Raw genomic sequence first — 22,149 nt, 5'->3', positions numbered from 1 at the left:
TTTTCTATTTCTTATATTTCTGGCATGGCACAGCAAATTTCGTTGTACTCCTTGTGCAGTGACAACAAAGTCTATTCTATTCTATTGTTTAATATGATAAGTCGTATATGGGATTGAAATTGCAGACTCCACCATAACCTTGTCTAAAAAAATAACAAACTAAAATGTCTATTATTGGAGAAACAAGGTTGTCTCTTGTTGCTTTTTTGTTTTAGACAGAAGTTATTCTTAGGGGTGGCCAGCAGGGGCCACTGAAAATCTTGAGGTGGCACACCAAAAGAAAAAGCCAGAAATCACATACTGATATACTTTGGTTTCCATATCATAACATATCACTATGTGCAATAAGAGCGGAGTCACACTCTCACAAAAAGATCCAGTGCTGAAGTCCATCCACATTGAGAGTCACAGAGTGAAGTCCTGGCACAGTTGCTTTGGCTCTTATCCAGCACATCTCCATCACATTTTCAAGGGTACCCTCTGTGTTTGTCTGAGCATGTCAATGATGTACTTCCAGGTGTCCAGAGAGTCTGCGCCCAGACACGGTCAGGCCCTGCTTACTGCCATGCAAGAGAGACTGTATGGTCACCCCATACAGCGACTGGAGCCCTTGCCCATCAACATGCCAAGCAGGTAGCTTCGGCTCTTTGTTGGATTCAGTGCACGCAGTGAGACCTTGTAGGGTGTCACAGGAGCCAGATGTACCAGTGTCGAGACAGGGAATCCATTAAAACTTGTATGAATGTGTTGTGATATAAAAATGATAAATATGATAATGTGAATTAATATCTCCAATATTCATCAACCGTAAACACCCACAGAAAAAGAAGCGCCTTGTAACTTAAGATCCAGGGATTCGATGGGTTTTTTATATGAAGCTGTTGATAATCAGAGCCACTAGTTAGTCTCTCATGCCGATTCAAAATCCTGTGGGTTCCTCAATAAGTTTGAATGACTAGTATTTCTAGTTCTGATTAGCGAGAGTAGCAAAGTTAAGTCAACTAGTCAAGTTATTCTTGTAGCGCCTGGCGGAAACATCCTTCAGGCAAGGTAGAGCTGCGTCTATAGTGTGTTTAGAAAGAACCAGTCTTTGCAGGGTCTTGCAGTGCTTTTCAGTGCTGTGTCAGAACCAGGTTGTGATGTTCTCCATCAGGTGCAGGAGTAGCAATTCCTCAGTATTTGAGAGCGCCTCAAGCGCCTGATGTGAAGATGTTTCTGTCTTGTCTTTCTCACCACTGAGTCAATATGCAGTGCCCAGGTCAGGGCCCCAGTGTTGTTGACACCAAAGTACTTAAGGCTGTCCACCCTTCCTACCAAGGACCCATTCATATTAAGGGGGGCTTCTTCCCAAAGTCCACTATCATCTCCTTAGTTTTGTTACTGTCACAGAGAAAGGCAGGTATATCAAGGTAACATATAACAATACTAAACCATTCCTAAATAACATGTTCTTGTAGTCCTGATATAGATGTGGACTTGAAGATGATGGGATATGGTTTTCAATTTTCTACTTGATTTTATTAGACTCCCTTTGAGATGGTCCCTTCCAGCAATGGGTGAGCAAATAGCTAAATTACTGAAATATGAGGACCACCTGGGTTTCATTACATTTATTCTACAGTGAGACATTTAATGAAATACAGCCAAGAGTGCGGAACAGAAATCCATTTTTTAAGTACTTTTTCCAAATCTGGGACATGCTGGAACTCAAGAGGAGACCACTCTGATACATTCTGTATTTTCCATTTACCCTAAGATGCTAGTTTATTAGGTCCACTTAGCTAAAAAAAAAAAAAAAAGGTACTAGATGTGTTTTTCGTGTGTCTTCACTCAGGTGGTAGCACCAAGAAGAAGCAGTACAGGAAACGCATTACCATCCAGTTACCAGCCAATGGGGGGCAGGACTGTCCTGAAGTGCTGACCCAGGAAAGAGAGTGTGATGCTCCATCTGTATGCCCGGGATACAGGTAACTGGACCTGGACACATTATGCATTGACAACCTCCTAATTTTGATGGCTATGATATCCTTTAATTGCCCAAAAGAAAAACAAGAGTGTACGCAAACTGGTGCCAAATGAGTGACACACCATCATTCCATCATTCATTGTTGACTGTTGGCTAATCCAACTAATTGCCTACACTCTTTCCACGGGCATTGCTTATGTAGTTGTAATGCACAGCAAGTGTGGCATCAGATGAGAGGAAAAGAAACTCAAAAATGACATTTAATAAGAACTAATCCTGAACACAAAACCTAATCCTTTTTTAGGGGACAGATTGTGTCGCTGAGTTCTAGATAGTAGTGTGGGTCACCATCTAATTTGTAAAGGCTCCCGAGTCATAACAATGGGGTATTTTCCCATCCTCTCCAATGTTAACATGGTCTCCAGAGGATGGACTTTTCTAGTGTTTGTTGGCAAGGAATTTAATGTTTTATTGTTATTTTTCATTGGGTTCATTACTCCCACCCCCCAAACCCTATCCACACACACACACACACACATCACAGCTCAAGACACCACTGATTCTTTTACCTCGTCTTCTTTAGATGGAAAACCCACAAGTGGCGGCGATGCCAGCTGGTTCCATGGTCAGTTCGTCAGGACAGTCCCGGAGCTCAGGAGACCTGTGGGCCAGGCCTGCAAGTTCGGGGTAAGGACAACCACACAGACACACACAAAGACTTAACAAAGTGTAGCCAAAAAGGCATTAAATTGATCTGAGATGTTGTTTCAGTGGGGATCTGGTACCACTGATCTGATCTCTTTGCAAGAGCCTGGGATAAGGGAGTTGGCATAAAAGCAGTACCTGGAGGCTGCGTACAACTTCAATCTAGCTGTAATTGTTATGGGACTGAGAAGAGGGATGTGAATGTTTCAATTTAAGGGTAACAGAGTTTCAGATCTTACCTTTTCAACTCCACGATAAGTACAGGATGTTCAGTTATTCTGTGGGTGGGGAGACAATCTCAGAACAAAACATGTACCGTTCCTTTACGGTGACTTGCTGAGTGTAGCACTAATACCTGTGGCCTGAGTGAGAATTCAGGCAGGCAGCAGACTTGTTATCAGTGCTCACACTCAAACTCCTGTTAAAGTCTCAGAAACAGAGACCATTTTCTGATTCCAATGATGAGCATCCTGCTTCTCCATCTTGGGAGGTGCTTGTCATTATGTACCATTACCTGTAATGGTATACTCTGAGCTGGAGAGACAATTCAATACGAGCCTCTTACGATTCACCCCCTCATTCAATACAATGCTAGAGGGCCATAGCCATTTCACAGCTCTTTACTTCTTTCTTATGAATGTGTGCATGTATGTGTCTGGGTGTGCAGTAAATGTTGTGGGTGTAAGAGAGGGATATCCTGAAATAATGACTGCATGTTGGTGTTTTTGTTTACATATCATCAATTGTGTTTCTTTATTATAGAGCAGTGTGACAAAGGCAAGCCAGCAGTGTGTTTAACACCCTGATAAGCATAGTCAATGTGAACTAGCATATGCCAAAGTATGACTCCCACTGGTCGTTTAAACCATCACAGAGCAACTCCCTCTAGATCTTGCATGTGCATGGCTCTAGTGTTGTCTGTTTTGGGGAAATTTGTGTGCTACATCTACTCCAGCACAATTTATAAGGGAAGGATGCATTTTCCTCCACTACAGTTATTTGTCGACGACACTTACTTTACACATTAAGATTTCATGTATGACCTACAATGAGCTGACGAAACATGATGTTATAGGCCTGCATTACTCGATTGCTGCAATAGTCTCTTCTAAGGTTCATCATCCAAAACTCTCAAGAAACTATATAATATATGTATATCCAGAATTCAGCTGCTTGTCTTTTAACATACTTTCGCACCTGTGACCACATCACCCCATCCTTCATAACCTCCACTGGCTCCCCATACCCCAGCGTATCCACTTTAAAATCCTCCTCACATCCTATAAAGCCCTCCACAACCTGGCTCCCCCCTGCCTGTCTGAGCACACTCCCTCCCGCACTCTCAGGTCTGCTGATGCCCTGTCCCCCCCCCCCCCACTAGGACTAACTACCACATCTGGGGCTACAGGGCCTTCTCAATCGCTGCTCCCACCCTCTGGAACTCCCTAAACACACCAGAGACTCCCCCTCACTCTCCACTTTCAAGAAATCCCTCAGAACACACCTCTTCAAAACTGCCCACAACCTCAAAGGGCTATATAAATCCAATGTATTATTATTATTATTATTAAACTAACCAAAATTATACAGGACGGTTAAATTAACCCTACCTTTTCAATTGAAAAGATATATTGCATCAATAATAATGATCTAGTAATATGATATGTCTGGTGTAAATCTCATGAGGGGCCTTTGTCTTCATTATTAAGTACTTTTATTTGATAGATGGCAATGCAAACAGTACTACTGACCAGGGTGTAGTTACTCCTTCAGTGATGAGAAAGTAGACCGTAACACTTAAGCGAACACACACTTTATTAAGTAATATGAGACAACCAATGTCATTTCAAAAGAGAGTCAGCAGCTGGTTTTTGTACCTGTCAAATCGACACTGTATGAATAATGTATTGCACTGTATGCAACGACCAGGCACTTAATCAATGTCTGTAAAGAAGTCATAGGAATATCTTACTGTTTCTTAAGCTAAAACATTATGGAGTTTGCAACAAGATGGACAGATATTTATATTTTGGAGCAGCTGTTTAAATGATCCAAACATGCATAGTTACATAGATCTGTGCAACTTTCATTTCAGTGGCAACAGTGTCATCAGAATATATTTTCTAAAAGTATAACACAAGAGGGAGGAGCAGCAGCACAGATCTTCAAATTAAAATTCAACTGGAAAGCTAAATTTGAAAGATGGCACTAATGGTCACTTTTGTTTAGATTTCCAATCATGCATAAGATGCATAGCATACTGGGCTCTACCTACCAAAAGTATGGGTGCACAATCATGTTTTATGTAGGAATTTGCTGAGTCTATAGACCAAATTTACCACATACAGTGTTTTACTATTGGAGCAGTGTTTAGTGCTAGGGCAGTGATACTCAACTTACAACCCAAATCTCCCACAACAGTGTGCCAAGTGACCTGTCGACCATTTTCTAATTCACAATGAAAATAAACAGAATCACATTAGGATGTTTCGGGGTTTTTTTTACTTTCAGTTCATTTATATTTTATTTATCAAAAAAAGTTCCAGAGGAGAATTCTCTTGTCCCCAACATTGGTCCAGATTAAGCCCAGATTTTCCCGAAATCCTTGAAATGCCCCTGCTTACACTTGGCTTGCTGCTGCGACTGGATTTACCTGTGAGATCAGCAGATGTTAAATCGTTGAAAACAGGCAATTAATAGATTATATATACTGATAAATGTTATTGTTTGTTTATTAACTGGCCCCTGGCCTCTTGTCATTTTGCAAAAGTGGCCCACAGGCATAGTGAATTGAGTGTCCTTATACTTGGGACTTACTGACTGAAGGTATTGTGTATGTTGGTGTGTTAGTATGGCGCGTGAGACCCAGCAGTCTGCCCTGGACACATGGATGACTCTCATGTTTTCATCATTTCAGTAAAAGTTGACCAAGTTCCATGAAATGTGAAGTCTCCATCCTCATATAACTGTATTCGCTCCTTTCCCCTGTAGCTGTTTCGTGCCGGAAGCAGGACGGTGGGCAGGCAGACGTTGAAGCTTGTCTTCAGTTTGCCAGCTCCATGCCGCCTCTCACACAACACTGCCAGCTGCCCTGCCAGGAAGACTGTCAGCTCAGCAGCTGGTCCAAGTTCTCCTCCTGCACAGCCGATTGCGTGGGCGTCAGGACCCGCAAGAGGATGCTAGTTGGTGAGTGACAGACTTTAATTTCAAGCTGACTTCCAGATTACATCAACCCTTACGGTGAAATCAGTGGTTGTGAAAGACTGATTTTGAGTTTGAACTTTTTGTTTGTGTAAAGTCTACTCAGAGCGCTCCAAACAACCCTGCCCCTTTCTGTATCTTAATTCCCACAGTTCTACAGTTTTTGTTTTGTGTATTTGTTTTGTTTTTTTACAGGGAAGAGCAAAAAGCGTGACCAGTGTAAAAACCACCAGGTGTACCCCCTGAGTGAAACCCAGTACTGCCCATGCAACAAATACAATGCTCAGCCTGTGGGCAACTGGTCAGACTGTGTCCTACCTGAAGGCGGCCGCATGGAGGGTCAACTGGGCATGAAGGTCCAAGGTGACATCAAGGAGTGCGGCCAAGGATATCGTTACCAGGCCATGGTGTGCTATGACCAGGACAACCGCATTGTGGAGACCTCTCGCTGTAACAGCCATGGTGAGTTCTCCATGCTCAAATAACCCATGAACCTGAACACAAGTTGACAAATTACACAGTTTTACTCCAACACATTAGATTAAACACACAGATTAAACAAATATTGGGTGTAGTAGTATATGAAGTATACTCAGGAGTTTTGTTTCTTTAACCTTACTTGGTCTGGTACGACCAGCAGCTTACAGTGGCAAATATACAGTAAGTTAATGCTAGATAGATTTTGCTGCCGCTGCCATAACTGAGTGACTTTGCTGACTTTGCAGCTCTCTTACTACGCTACTGTCACATTATATTTCAGCATATACCATTATCCTGTAATTGTCACATGTGGTCACAGTGGCTGCTGCTCAGCAAAATTACTTCCACATGAAACCAGTTAATTTAGCAAATATATCTTTTCTCTTCATATCAGCCCTCCGTCCAGACTAAAGCGTTTCTCTTCCTCCAAGACAGAGCTTTCAGGAAACTAGTGTCTAGTGCCTGTAAATCTTAATATGCTCATGGTGTTTAATTAGTCTCAAAATCCGTGCACATACAAGGCATGTGATGGGAACATACAGAGCAGTGTCTGCGAGCGGAAAAGCATCATTGCGAGGAAACATTTGTGCTTCGTGTGCACAAATGCAGCCCTGCGAGTATGGAGCTGTGACGAGAGCGAGCTCAGCTGCCAAAAAAAATATTACCAAATATTTTATAATAATACAGTATTTTTCTATATACTGTAAAGTGCATTACAGTAGTTTATTGTAAATTGAAATACAGCAGCTTGCTGGCAAACATGCTACCAGTAACTTAGTGTAAATATGCAAGGGAATCCTTTACAGTGTGCAGAAGAAAACAATTTTTTGGTATATTAAGTTGCGAAAATAGGTACTAATTGTACAGTAATTGTTTTAAATTAGCAATCCTTTCCAAATATTTGGGATCAGTTAATCTCTTAGACTGATCACATTTGACCCAATTCAGGGTTCTTATCAGTGTGTCCTTTCATCAAAACTCCTGTGTAAATTCGACAATCAATCAGGGGAACTCGAGGATGTCTTTGCTGCCAGCAGCCCAAATCTGTCAGGCCGTTCTGCCGTGAGCTGCATTATCATTCCACAGTATATTCCAACAAAGGAAGGAAAGGGAATTAAGAATCACAGTGCCGTCATATTCTGCATCTTAGCCTTGGGAAACAGAGAACACATCAAAGCACTCGGGGGAATGAGCGTGTCTGTGTTTGCTCATTGAGAATCCCTTCTTGTGAGTCAAAGCTTTCTCCCAGTACGGGGCTACTTGATGGTAACTGGCTGTAACTGTAAAAAGACGCCGGACTCGGAGTTAGTACTGCTGCTTGCTTTCTCTCTGATTTGGTAGTCTTTGATTGGTTCTCTTATGCCAGAGAGTATTGTGGGTCTAACATGGTAATTGCTTGCTCCTTTTTGCTGGTAATCTGAAGAAAGTCAAACCACTAAATCCAGGTTTCCATTACGTCTCCTCGCAACAGGTCAGATCAATCTGTGCAGTACTTAAGCTGGTTTGTTATTATATGATTGGTTGCAGGGTACATTGAGGAGGCTTGCATCATCCCCTGTCCGTCTGACTGCAAACTGAGTGAGTGGTCCAACTGGTCACGTTGTAGCAAGTCCTGTGGCAGTGGGGTCAAAGTTCGCTCCAAGTGGCTGAGAGAAAAGCCCTACAACGGTGGAAGACCGTGTCCTAAACTGGACCATGTCAACCAGGTGAGAGAGGTTTCACTTAAAGATGTGTGATTAATCTTTCAACAAAAGATTACAATTGAATGCTTGCCTTAGTAAGGTTGGATATGCCTCAGTATGTACAATGCCAGATCAGAGGAAGGTTACTTTTACTTTAAATTCCTACTTATGCTTAATTCCTGAGTACAATATTCTGAATTACTCATTTTCTGTTATTCCTTTCTCTTCTTTGATGAATGCATCCATCTACAGGCTCAGGTAAGTACACTGTGGATTCTTTTTTTTATTGCTTAATGATTCTTTTAGCACTTTTTGTAGCACTTATTTTGGAACTTCACTCATTTCACTTATGATATAGTGATTTTTTTGTGTTTAGTCAAATTGTCATAGGAAAAATCCAATGATTAATTTTCTAGTTTAGACAGAATTTTAGTCTAATGAACCGTCAGATCTGTTCCAGAGCTAAGGGACGCATACAACTTTTAGTTTTCACAGTTTTTGGTTGTAAAACTACTGCACATTCCCTGTGCAGAATCAGACAGGTAACTGTGATGTTTGTGTGTGTCAGGTGTATGAAGTGGTGCCGTGCCTCAGTGATTGTGGGCAGTACGTGTGGGTGGCAGAGCCCTGGAGTGTGTGGAAGGTCAGCAATGTGGACCTGAAGGATAACTGTGGTGAAGGTGTTCAGACCAGGAAAGTCAGGTAAGAAGAAATCATGTCAAACCCATGGACTGTATAAAATAATAGACATGTATAAAAATCAAAGACAGGGCATTAGCTATAGAGACCAAAACAGTTTTTTGAAAAGGCTATAAACATGTTAATTTCTGCTGTAAAGCTACTACAAAAACTTGGGAAAATAGGGTCCAGCTCAAAAATATACTGAACTTACCCTTTAGGGCTGCAGAATTTATCTGACTCTGAGCATGTTTAACCTCGAGCTGCAGCCTCTATGTTTTCTTAATGCATTCAATTCAGACTTGTGTCTGACATAATAAGATTTTTAGGAGTTTGTGACTTGAATTTAAATTTGACCAGGGTGCTTATTCAGACATGCGACTGATGTTAAATTACCCTTAGATTATTTTAAAGGAGTGAATGTCTGAAAGGGGATTTAGAGACATGTTCAACATAGTAATGCATTACATAGTCACCAGGATATAGACTGATTACACTCAGAAATTGCCTGGAAAACTATTCCTACTGATCGAATAAAAACTGCTGTAATAATTGGTACGGAGAAGTTGGTGTTGTGGAAATGGACTTACCTTTGTTTGAACCCCTTTGTGTCTAGATGTATGCTGAACACTATAGACGGGCCCTCTGAGCAGGTGGAGGACTACCTGTGTGATCCAGAGGAGATGCCTTTGGGGGCCCGCAACAGCCGGCTGCCCTGCCCCGAGGACTGCGTGTTATCAGACTGGGGAGCCTGGAGCCCGTGTCCACTGGTAAAAATGACATATTAGTTCCTCTATCACTGTAGTACTCCTCTACATAGTACTTTGTGTTCATAAAAATAGTCTTCAAACTATCGCTGTCACAATTGTTTTCTAGTCAGTTGTGTCGCCAGTTGATAGTGGACGTTTAAGAAATGTCAGGAAGCATGATGTCATGTAAATGTGGAAAAGAAACATCTGTATTTTTAAGCTGTCATTTGCAAAACAATTGAGCAAGAATAACACAGCACCTGCACCTGCACCTGACACCGCCTCCAAGTTTATGCATATTTAAACAATTCACGCCGTCCCATACAGAGCTATGGACTGTCAGTACCAGATGTTTCAACTGAATACAGCATATTCACTCTACTATAATAATTAATAATCACTTTGAGCACAAATAGGCAACAACTCAAACTCTTCTCATCCATTCATCTGTTCCTGTTGTTTGTGTTGAAATCAGTTCATATCTGCGGCAGACAGAGACAGACCAATTAAAGTAAACTTTGCTCACTGTTGTTGCTCACTGCTGTGTCACAAGACGGCAGTGTGCATGTACTGTAACAGTTTGGCTGAGTAAATCGCAATCTTTTCCTCCACTCCTCAGCCTTGCAGTGGGAACAGTACTCGAGAGAGGAGTGCTTACCCGCTCCGCCAGCCTGGAGAGGAGAAGGAGTGTCCTTCGACTAAAGAAACAGAGCCCTGCAAACTCAACAGCAACTGCTTCCACTACTCCTACAACATCACCGGTGAGATTCAAATAGAGCGTCGACTGTATGGGATTATCAGAGGCAGCAGAATTTACAGTGTAACATGAGAGTCGTGCTTGTGAGCCAGATTGCATTAATCACTTTTTAATTGTGCTCGTACACTAGGCCGTGTGACTCTGTGAGTTGTTTTTGCTGATGAGAAATCTTCTTGTAGATTGGAGTACCTGTCAGCTCAGTGACAGAGCGGTGTGTGGAAACGGCATCAAAACTCGCATGCTGGACTGTGTGCGCAGCGACGGCAAATCGGTAGACCTCAAATTCTGTAAAGAGGTGGGTTGTGCAGCATTTATTATTAAAACCTCTACCTTTTTAGCAATGAGTAAATTAAACCCTGTATGCTGTTGCAGTTGGGCCTGGAGAGGAAGTGGCAGATGAATGCTTCCTGTGTTGTGGAATGTCCCGTCAACTGCCAGCTATCTGATTGGTCACCATGGTCCGAGTGCACTCACAGCTGTGGACTGGCAGGTATGTGTTTTATAGTACTATCCATTGCATTGTTTCCATGCTAAACCTAGCACTTAGTCATGCTGAAATTAAACGGTCCTAGAACAAATAACTGCATCTTATTCCCTGAAAATGTGGGTTCCAATTTGTGTCCGACTCTGGTGCAATTTTAGTTAGAAGTGTAGTGTAGCATGACTTGCCGTCAACCATTAGACTGACCTTGATTGGTTTTCTCTAGCGCAGGTCCATGATGCAGGATGGCATGACTCCATCTAATGAGTTATATTCCTGTTTATGTGACTTCATGTTTACAGCTTTTGTGTTTTGTGGGAATCCTTACACATATGGAATAATTGATCATTGTAAGGTAATCTCTCTGTATATGTATGCACAGACTGTAGGCCATTGTATCAGGGTGGCTGAAGATGTTCCCATACTGCAGCAACACTTTTAACAGTAACTGGCAAGAGGAGGGTCAAGTTGCTGGCTGCTATTTGGGTTTTAGAAATGAAATACTTTAGTAGAGAAATCATTATCACCGCAAAGTCCATTTGGCAGCTGCTCTGGAGCGTTCAGTCATATATCATGATCTCTGAGTTTGCCCTGTTGCTGTGGAGTAGAAGATGTTCAAAATTCATTTTTTCTGTACGCTTCAAAGACTTCTTGTTGAGTTTCAAAGGTTAATGTTTTCCCTGGAAACCACACAGATTTGGACATACTGTAGCTTAAGAATATTCAGCTGTGGCTTGCTACTGCTCTCTTTTTAAATTCTCTAGATAACACAGCAAAATATGGTTAAAAAATGTATTTATCCCACTGATTTGACTTGAAAGTCTCTTAAATATCTGATTTTATAGGACTTGTTAGCTTCCTACAATTAGCTGTATCTATAAAACCACCAGATATATGAGAATGAGATTCTATATACCACAGTCAATTGTTTTAATATGGTAGTAAGGCAGGAATCTCAAACAAGTTAGCCAAGTAACCAAGGCCATTGCAACCCATTCTTATTCCGAAGTGTTCAAACATAGACACTTTCTCACACCCCTCATAATTTCAGAGTGATGCACGGGGCACCCATTAGCACCTCTCTGTGACGTACAGCTGAAACACATTGTAACACATGGAACGTGAAACTGCTACTCTAATGATAGGCAACATAACCACTTGGTAAGGTTTAGAAGAAAGATCATGTTTTGGGTCAAAATAGGTATTTCTGATATGCAACAATAACATAATATTAAGTAAATATGCCACTGAGTGACATCAGTGCGTGATGACTATACGTAAATTATGAAACATTGTGATAAAACTACCTTGACTTTTGGTTTCATATGAAACGTAGTTATGTAAGTTTCTTTACCTACATTACTTTAAATCAACATTGCCGGGACACAAACTGTGGCCTCCTGGGTGAAAGTCTTTGTATGTTTGACCCATCCACCTCCCCTTCCTCCCCCTCTATGCAGACTTTCTTCCTCTTTATACTATACTATATACCTCAGTTGCTTCGAGCATCAAGTATGGTTGCAGATGGGTTTCAGTTTGCGTAAGTTGAAAGCCTGGTGCTTCTCATAAAGATGCTAAAGGGTGCCTGTGGTGTCGATATCACATGCTGGGGGCAGTGGCATATGGTAGTTAGGATGGGCCCCAGTGCACATTATTACGATGGGTCCTAGGGCTAGATTTTGCACCTGAACTAGCTACAGCTTGACACTGCACAACATCAGCATACATATTACCCAGCAATCATCAGCACAAAACACAAAAAAAAGAGACCATGATTGAGATGGGTTTGCCTTTATGACGGCATATATAGCAGTTGGCCCCACCTTTTTTAATTTAACGAGTTCTTCTTTGAACACCTGTGTACTTCTGAGTTGGCAATCTGAATGAGAGCCTGTTCTCTGGCCGACACACTGTTCGAGGGCCTGCTCTCTCAATGGGCCCCCTCATTGCATGGGCCCCAATGCAACCGCACTGCCTGCCTGTCTATATTAACACCCCCGCCTGAAGGGCAAGGTCTAGTATTGGCATCTGATGAACTGGGGATAAAAAAAGGGCTGACCATTGATATCATTTGATTGCATTTTAATAAAATTCCAACATGGCAGCCTCTTCATGCAACTTGGCCAGCACAGTGCTTTCATAGCTGTGAGTGATCCGTCACTGCTGGGGCTCGGCATTGATCGGCTCTCAGTTGTCAGCCTCCCTTACGGTAATGGTGGAAACCGGAAACGCTCAATGATATGAGAAACAATGGTGTTATAGCTCTAAAGCAACTGAGTGAGGGATAATAATGTCCTTGCATGTAATTCCATCGGATCATGCCATTGATTGGCGGTCCATTACCAGTGTATGCTCTGGGGCTCAGGGAGCACTCTGCTCTCCACGAGTCCTTGAGAAGTGCAGCAGCCAGAAGCAACAAGAGCAAATAGTAGATATGAAACCAATAGAGGCTTTAGATACTGTGGTAACCTTAATCTGTCCCCAGGCGTGAAGGATTTTTTTTCCTCGTATGGAGAAACAGCAGGTAGGCCAAAGGAATAGAGGGCCTCCTCGCTTTCCATCCTGTGTTTCTTTTTATCTCCAGGCAGGCTGCGAGGACATACTTTCCTGGAAGAGTTCATTTCTGTTCCTGAGCCAGGAATAGCAATGAGCTGGATTTGTGATTTCAAGCAAATGATCATACCTGGAAGCAGCAAGGTGCTGTTATCAATCAGGCGGTGTAAAAACACAGCTATTTCCCTGGATGTGTCCAACCTGTGCGCATAGATAATCATGGCACTGTGTGTTCTCCAGCCAAACACTGATAGTGACAGCTGGCACAGGCCTTCTTCTACCCAGCAGCCCTCACTGCCACCCGCCGCTCAGCCCCAAACACTGCCATGGACGCCCGCAGGGAGACCACTGAAGCATGGAAATCGTAATGGAGGGTGATGACTGGTTTCTGTGGGCATAAGGCGCTAACATCTTCTGCAAAGCAACCAGTGAACAAAGCAGTGCTCAGGCATGGAGATGGTGAACTTTGATTAGAAATCTGGGGCCCAGATTTAACTGGGATTTGTGCAGGAAAGTAATGAGCCTAACAGCTTTTATCAGGGGTGAGAGGTATTTAGCTTGGCATTTCATTCTTCTTTTTTTTTTTTGAAGGCCCTTCCCTCCCGAATGTGTGAACTTCACCATTAAAAATAGTTTTACATGAATATTGGATCAAATGGCAATGTATAATGTTAAAGGCATCCTTAAGCTCACGTAAGTATCACAAACTCTGGAGTTCCCCCTTGGCTCTACAGAGCTTTTTAGCCTATTTTAGGTTATTGTTTTGGTTTTACAGCACATCTACAATATAACTAAGCTTTACTGCTTACATTAACCTTGTGTCCAGATGTAGCAGGCAGCTGATTTAACCACTGTTAGCAGCCAAAGAGCCTAATATTTCTTAAGGAACTGGGGGAGACCAAAGCAAAGCTAAAGGAAGAGGAATCCTTCAGCTTGTTGTAGAATTGCCAAAAAACAAAACAAAAAAAAAAACAACTGCACCATTAAGACTCGAGACTGATGATGCTTGAAAACTCTGCACACGTATCAAAAATTTGATATTTAATTGGTCTTGTGCTTGGGTATGACATGGCTTGATAGCACACCCTACTTCAACTAAGTGGCCCCTGCGGTATGTTTTACCTAGATGTATAAACATTGGGAGGCAGATGTAACATCCCAAGACTTACCCTAAACCAGACAGGAAGTCAGCCATTTTGATTTTAGTGTACTTTTTGCCATTGACAGGGGTCGCACATTGACAAACTGCCTCCTAGAGATTTTACCCATTCAAGGGTGTGGCTGTGGCAGGGCGTCATCCATGTTGCCATGAAACAGGAAGTGGTTTCTAACTTGACTTATGTGCAATATTGCAATTTAGTCATAGTGCCACCTACTGGCAACAGGAAATCACGTTTTACTTTAATGTACTTGTTGTAGCAGGTTGACCAGATCCACCTCAAGCATGCACAGAAAAGCCTTAAGACACTGATGATGCTTTATCATGAGTTTTCAACTGAGTTGTCGTGATAGCTCCAAATTCTCGTGCTGGATAAGAGTCAATGCCTGGAGACATCCACAGGCCCATACTGAGTTATAGTAGTCATAGCGCCACTGACTGACAACAGGAAGTCAGCCGTATGTGACAAAGATCATCTGATTAAATGAAAGTTACATGGAGGGGTCTATACATGACATACAGCACCTTGTGTTCTCTAGTACCACATAGTGGATACAGGGAGTGGTACACAATTTGCAAGACGTAATTTCCAGCAGCACACACTCCATGTAGGAAACAATGTTTAAGTCGTGTGTGTGATGTCTGACACTCTCGGGAATATGCAGCCGCATTAACTGGCGTCCTACTAACACCCCAGACCTGTGGCAAGGTGAGACGGCCCATTCATTGCTGCTTTCAGCTATAATTTACTTTTCTGATTGTGTACAGATAACTAGATAGAGTGTGTTAATCTCTGAGCTTTAAATGTTTGGGTATTAACAAGCTTGTACATAGCAAAGCGAGCTGTTTGCCTGCTTGCTCTAGCAGAGAGGGTTGATATTAGTTTTCTCTTCTAACTTTCCACAAGAAGTCAAACTAGTGTCTTACCTAAAATAAGGAACTATTTCTTGAAGGCGTTTAGTGTTTTTCTTACTGATGCAACATGTTCAAGTTAAATCAGTTGCAAGGGTTGTCATGAAAACCGATACTTCGGTACCAAGTCGATGCCAACATGCAAGAAATACGTCAGTACCTGTTTTTTATACCGGATACAACTTTGCCCTCAGTGGGCCGTGTCCATTCCTGTCGGAACTGAAGGGGCAGTATACACGCGTCACTCTGTGCCGAGGATGAGCGCCGAAGAAGAACGCCTGTTCTCCATCGTCTTTGCTAGAAATAATGGGTTCTACAAGTGCTAGAGCTTAGATCGGGCCCAAAAAATCCAGCCCGACTCCACCTGAGCCCGTGCATGTTCTGTCCGAGCCCGGCCCGTCCCTTTAACTGTAATTATGAGACCGAGCCCGGTTTAAACCTGACTTTTTTTTAAGGATACGAACGTGGACATTGAAGGTTGACTCTCGTCTTTCTTTCCATGGCAAGCCTTCGTCATGTGCCTCTTAAGTGTTGAGGTCTCCGTCTTTTTGCTGTCATATACCAGCATCATGCTGCACTTGGTACACTCGACAAAGCCGACACACACAAATGAGTATCGAGAATCATGAAAATCCACTGATATTGGTATCGACTACTGAAGTTCTGGTTTCGTGACAAGCCTATGTGCCGCTAAAGATCGTCTCTGTCCATATGACTGGTTCTTGCATGAAGCCCGTTGTTTCATAGTGATTTTTGGAAGCTCCCTGTCTTCATGCACACTGGTTGGTTTGTTGGAAGATGAACTGGCAGCTGTTGCGACCTGCTGCTGGGGAAACATCACCCAGGGACTTGTTCCTGATAGTGTTCAACATTAAGTGGAGTGTTGTGGGACTTGGCAATAACAACACAGGAGATAATATCAATTAATCCTGCATGTGTTTGAAATATGGGAGGTATTGATCTCTCTGAAAAAGCCTGGAGCTCTGAGAATAAACTTTTTGAAGCACATCATACAGTTTTACATTTTATTGTCTCTATTCAAAACAGCACCATAAAATGACACATTATGTATCAGTATTAATGCCAAAATACTTCACAAAATGTACTTCTGAATGTTCAAAGTTTTGTGATTTTAGAGACCTACTTTTCATTTTGTGCCGCTTGAAGTATTATTGCTGAATGTCGTATTTGTTTTAAGTGATACGGTGGGGAAAAAAGCACATGCACTCCCTTTGAGACAGCAGCTAATTGAGAGTTTTCTCACATCCCATCCCTGGGGCACTTTGTTAAAATGCAGAGTGAATTTGGTAAAGGGCACTCCTACCATCCTCCCTACTCATATCCCCCAACCTAAGACAGTCACTGTTTAATTTTAACACAACAAAGGAATGTGAATATTAAAAAATGGCTGCAGGGAGTATGATGAAGCCCTGAAATTGCACCATAGATTAAGTCAGCTAAAATTATTACATTGAGACAGAAAAAAATGGAATTCAGACTTTATTCCTTGGAAAATAAAGTTACTCAATAAATTCACCCAGATGTAGAGTAGAAATGGTACAAAATCAGGAGCCGTTGCAGTAGAAACTTTTAATAGCAACTGGCCTCTCTTTTTATGCCGGCCATCATTCGAATGCCAGCTTTGATTTTAGAATTTACTGTAGTTCCAGCGGTAGAGGCCCAGAGGTCACCTTGACAGACGATATAATATTCCAAATCACTTTACACATCCACACTCTTCCTGCTGGTCTGACCCTGACTGTCTTCCTCCTCTCAGTCAATGTCCTCATGAATAAATAATACATTTTTTTTCTTCTTTTTATCTGCTGTTTTGCAGGCAAGCTCTGGAGGAGGCGGACAGTGATCCAGGCTCCCCAGGGCGACGGGAGGCCCTGTCCATCCCAGATGGAGCAGTGGAAGCCCTGTCTGGTGAAGCCGTGCTACAGCTGGAGATACAGCGCCTGGTCTGAGTGCAAGTCTGAGGTTAGTCGGCCTCCATCAGTCTTCTGTCAGGGGACTGCATCAAGTTTGGCCAATAATGTCTTAGCGGCTTTACTACAATATTGGGATGCTCATTTATTTTCTTCAACATTAAATATTTACAACTAAATGGGCAAAAAACAAGAGAGTTTATCACTGATTACAACAAGGTCAAAACCTCGTACATAACTGGACCGTGGATGAAATGCTAGAGGGTTTTTCATTTCAAAAATGGAAGTGGCGGCAGATACTCAGTCACAGACTATCGTTACAACACTGTTGTTGCACTCTAGCCCAAATGCTCAATCAAACACAACCCTCCCCTCTTCAGCTCCGGTCAGGGATGTACGTCCTTGCGTGACTGGTGGTGGCTGCACAGCCATCGGCCACTATTCAAGCCATCGGCGACTGTTACCAAAAGGAGAATTTTGTCATTTCGGTGGCACCTGTGCTGACATTTTAACACTTGATATTCACTTAAGTTTGAATCAGTTTCAACCACTTTCTCCTCACAACCGTGGTGACACCTGTTATGACATTTTAACATGTAATAGACAATAACGCTTGAATAAATGTAGCGCTTGTGTAGTAGAGATGGCTGTTCCTCAGTCAAATTGATGATGCGATCCTCTCTTTTCTTCATCCAAAACTCCCATTTCCACCATGGCTGGCTAGTTAGCGGGCTTGCTTGTGAATTCCGGCCATGCTTTTATGCTGCCTCTACAGTGTTTACAGCAATGTGCTTTCCTATGCTGTGCAGTTCTAACATTTTACTCATGTAGGTGTTGGCTAGTTAGCAACTAACTTGCTAATGCCACCATGGTATTATGTCACACTGGTTACAGAACATGAGGAATACAGTAATACAGGACTGTCAGCACTCATGGTGCTGTCAGTGCTATTGATGTCAAAAGAGCAATGGCCAATGAGGAAACACCAATAACATTTTTGTCGTCACTCACTCCAACCAATGATGAAACTTTATCACTCACTCAGTCAGGGATGGAAAGACTTGTGCTTGTGGGGCTGGCCTTGCATGCTGCCATCCAGCCAAAAACTGTATGAGTGTGGTTTGATTACTTCTGATTGATAGCGCTGGCAACATGAGCAACCAAGCAACTGTCACCACACCTTGATTCAAATGTTCAATTATGATTGGGATCTGGAAGTGCCATAATTTCTCTCCAGCTAAGCCCCAGCCCCTCCAAACTAGTGAGGAGACAAAATATAAAAACCCAAAAAATAAATCTCTTGTGAAATGACCAAAACCATTTTAACTTTGGGAGGATGTTGTTTTAAGTTGGAAATAAATAAGTAATAGGTTTTTGGGAACTAGCCGTCCTACTTGCCCATATAATAGGACAGACAACACCGTGCTTTCACTTGGCCGACCTTGAGATGAAAATGTAGACAGTTTACCTAATGCAAATCTTGACAGTGCTGATTTAAGCTAGCTATCATATTAGCTGTGTCATATGACACAAATAGTGAACACATTACCAAGTTCCCAGCATGAGATCTGTTGTTTCACATTTTGGTATGACCAGTCACTTAGAGCCTCACCAGTTTGTCCTGAGAGTGGTGCTAAAGGAAATGTCACTGAAATTTAGCATGTAAAAATTAAATCACAAACTAATTCAGCAGAGATGACAGCTGCCAGTGGTTGGTCATATCCCCCACCCTTGTTGTTTTTCCTCTCACCTTATTACTTCGTTCACAGGACCATGTAATACTTAATGACTTCTCTCTGTTGTTGTATTTGTTTTCCCTCGTATTCCTCCCATTTCCCACCACACCTTCAACGTTGTTCATTTTTCCTTGCCTGAAGCATCTTATTACTTTAACACACTGCTGGACTTCTGTTGATGACTTCAGTTGTTGTTTTTTCTTTGATTTTTCATAACGAACAGAAGCTCTTTGTCAACCATAGTTTTTTTTTTTTTTTTTTAACAAAAATCAATTACAAAGTCCGGAGGAAAAAGCTTAAAATCCTTTGAAGTCCCTCCTGGATTTAATGTAAACAACTTGCCCTTCATGATAGCATTTGCTGCATGAGTTCAATATACTCTAGATATACTGTAGAGGTGCGCTGGACTCTGACATTTGTTTGTTTTCTGTATCATCAGGGAGCGAGGTGTGGAGAGGGCCTGCGCTTCCGGAACGTGTCATGCTTTGTGTCGGACGGTTCGGGTCAGCAGGACAGCAGCCTGGTGGATGATGAGCTGTGTGGAGATCTGGAGCCATCAGTGGACGGAGATACACACATTGTTCTGCAGGAGCCCTGTACTGTACCCTGTCCAGGTAAGAAGTTAACAGAGCCTCCGGCAGAAAAAGAGGGAGGTCTCAGAGTGGTGGAACAGCTTGGGAAATAAAGTTTACAGGTATAATCTCTGTAACAGTTCTCATACCAAACAACAGAGCCAGTACTACTTATTCTAAATCAAAATTTGAAACCCTAATAGTGTCCATTGACCATTTCAGTAAAGTTTATTCAAACAGGATGATCACATCCTCAACAATGTTGCCAAAAAAGAGAAAGGCAGTGTTCCTTAGTGCAATTCTACTATGAACACAAAGCAAAAAAAAGGAGCTGCAGATGCCTGGAAAGATGCAAATGGTCTATCTGAATTGCTGGAGCGAAGATCAGTGAACAGAATTTCTGACTTGCCAGAAATCCAATCAGTTATCTGACAACCTCATCGTTGATCCTTCAGACGCCACCTTCCTCAATCTGAGCCTCCTCAGGCACAGTTCTAAAAAAATTAGGGGTTGAAATCTGGCGACATCCATGCAGTGTCTGCCAAGCTTAGCCACTTGTGTACTGAATGGACATTCAACATTCAGCTGGTTAGACAACATTAAAAATAAAACAGTATTCAGTATGTCGATCTCTAGCACCACCGATAATAATTAGTCCAGGTTTTTACAATCACAACAAAGACCTCGAAGCACTCACCGTTGAGTGTGTTTGATTGTGGGAGCTTCAAGAGCTCCAGAGTGTGCCCCTCAATGCAGCACTGATGTTAACAGGTGGGAGGAGGGGGACCGAGGACAAAGCAGGGAGCTTTTACAGAGCCGATGACAGATGTTTGTGGCAGTCTGGTTTTATTATACCTCAGTGGAAATCTCTCAGTTGCTTCCAGGTTGCTGAAAAACAAACTGGCTGTGGTTACAGCAGCTGTAGTGTGTGTATCGTATTTGTTCAAGCATGTGTGTACATGTGTATACTAACACCGACTACTCCAGCTCGTGTGTGGGAGTAATCAGCCCATCATCAAGTTAATTGGCTTGGTGGAGACCACAAGGTCAGAGAGGACTCTCAGATCTGCATCATGCTGGTGTTCATTCTGACTTCTGAACAGAAAAACCACTGGCTCTCACGGAAACCGACATTAATAGGAATGAGAGAGAAAATTCTATTTTTAATTACTGGATTTTTTTTTTTGATTAATTGAATGTGAAGACATGTGCTCACATCAGCCTCGATATTACAAAGGGAGCACTGTAACCTATTTAACAGAGAATCTTCTGCTCAGGTGATCGTAATGAAAAATGGTTCAGAGTTTTAGTGAGAATATCTGAGAGGGGTGTTTTTATTTCACCTCAGTGAGTGTTATCAACCTTTGTTCAGCCAAACAACCCTCCACTGCTGGTGAGCGACATTTAGATACCTTTGCTTGAATGAAACGTGTCCTATCTTCTATGACATCTTAAAAAGATCAGATGATTGGCTTTGAAGATCCAATATTACTCAGTTGTCCTATTTTGCCTCAGCTTTCAAATGTTCTATGGCTCAGGTTAAAAATACAGTTTGTTATGATGTTGCCAAGCAATCTACCAGTCCTCAAGGTACTCAACCCTGATTGGTTGAAGTGCTGTTTGGAGGCTTTCCAGTTCAAATGCTGAAAATTGGCATAATTGCATTTCACAGTGCAGAGAAAATCAAACCTTTTTTCCTTTAAAGAGGCCTTTTTTCTCTTTCCCCTGTTTTATAAGCCTGTTCTTTATTTTAGTAAATCCCCTCTTTTTTATCTGCTGTTTTAAATTGTAATGCAAATTGTTAATGACAAGTCAACACTTTCTCTTTCTTTGTTGTCTTTCCTCAGCACTAATTCTAATAACAGTCACACCATGCTCAGCACTGTGCTGCTCTCTTTTCAACAGGAAAACTGCTTCACTCGCTAATTCTCTCCAATCACCACGCTGATGATCTTTTGATTGCTGTTAAGCTCCTGTCAATGAAACTAAAGATTTTCTTACATTAAAAGTCTGAGCATCTTAAAAGCGGCTTTTCCTCCCTCTCCCTCTGCTGCCAATATAAAACATCTGCAGAAGTGTAAAAAATTACTTACTGTTTTCTACGCTTTCAGTCACACCTTTATCAGCAGATGCACTTGGCTGAGTTTTCTTAGAAATAGCTCAGTTGTCATCACTTTGACAAATGCAATGCAGAATAATTGTTTTGTCAAACAACTGTTTACATTGTCAAAAATTAACTCACGGACTCAAATGTAGACATCTGCTGTGTTGTGCTGCATTGAAGTTAGCTTAACAGTGAGTTAATGGCGAGCAAAGTAGAAGCAGGTGGAGCTGATTAGTGAAATAAGAGTACAGTTGATTCAGCACCCTGTCAGTGTTTTTTCATCTGGTTTTATAAGCTGGTCACAACTCAGCCATTATTTAAATGCTTCTCGTTCTTTTAATGCTTGACAATTTTATGATATATGTGATTGTCACCTGTTAAATATTTTAAAATGAATGGTGGGACAGTTGTTTCATGCTTAAAATCATTAATTGTGGCCTCAGTAAATGTGCTAGCTTTCGCAAAAAATACACTGTTGTTTTC

General features: G+C 42.0%; 1 protein-coding gene across 1 annotated transcript in view; it reads left to right on the top strand.

The window, feature by feature from the left end:
* thsd7aa (thrombospondin, type I, domain containing 7Aa) overlaps positions 1 to 22,149 on the top strand; it is a 167,940-nt gene that overhangs the window by 124,882 nt on the left and 20,909 nt on the right. Inside the window, exons 9-22 of the mRNA XM_033636731.2 lie at positions 518 to 633; positions 1,835 to 1,967; positions 2,550 to 2,653; positions 5,663 to 5,857; positions 6,068 to 6,334; positions 7,880 to 8,058; positions 8,287 to 8,292; positions 8,603 to 8,736; positions 9,329 to 9,482; positions 10,081 to 10,222; positions 10,398 to 10,513; positions 10,591 to 10,708; positions 17,161 to 17,306; positions 19,430 to 19,604. Coding sequence (XP_033492622.1) covers positions 518 to 633; positions 1,835 to 1,967; positions 2,550 to 2,653; positions 5,663 to 5,857; positions 6,068 to 6,334; positions 7,880 to 8,058; positions 8,287 to 8,292; positions 8,603 to 8,736; positions 9,329 to 9,482; positions 10,081 to 10,222; positions 10,398 to 10,513; positions 10,591 to 10,708; positions 17,161 to 17,306; positions 19,430 to 19,604 — 1,985 coding nt within the window. The remainder of the gene's footprint in view (positions 1 to 517; positions 634 to 1,834; positions 1,968 to 2,549; positions 2,654 to 5,662; positions 5,858 to 6,067; positions 6,335 to 7,879; positions 8,059 to 8,286; positions 8,293 to 8,602; positions 8,737 to 9,328; positions 9,483 to 10,080; positions 10,223 to 10,397; positions 10,514 to 10,590; positions 10,709 to 17,160; positions 17,307 to 19,429; positions 19,605 to 22,149) is intronic.

Source organism: Epinephelus lanceolatus, chromosome 16 (assembly GCF_041903045.1).
Source record: "Epinephelus lanceolatus isolate andai-2023 chromosome 16, ASM4190304v1, whole genome shotgun sequence".
NCBI classification, from domain to species: domain Eukaryota; kingdom Metazoa; phylum Chordata; class Actinopteri; order Perciformes; family Serranidae; genus Epinephelus; species Epinephelus lanceolatus.
The sequence above is the reverse complement of the archived record's forward strand: the minus strand, read 5'-3'. Positions and strand labels throughout refer to the sequence as shown.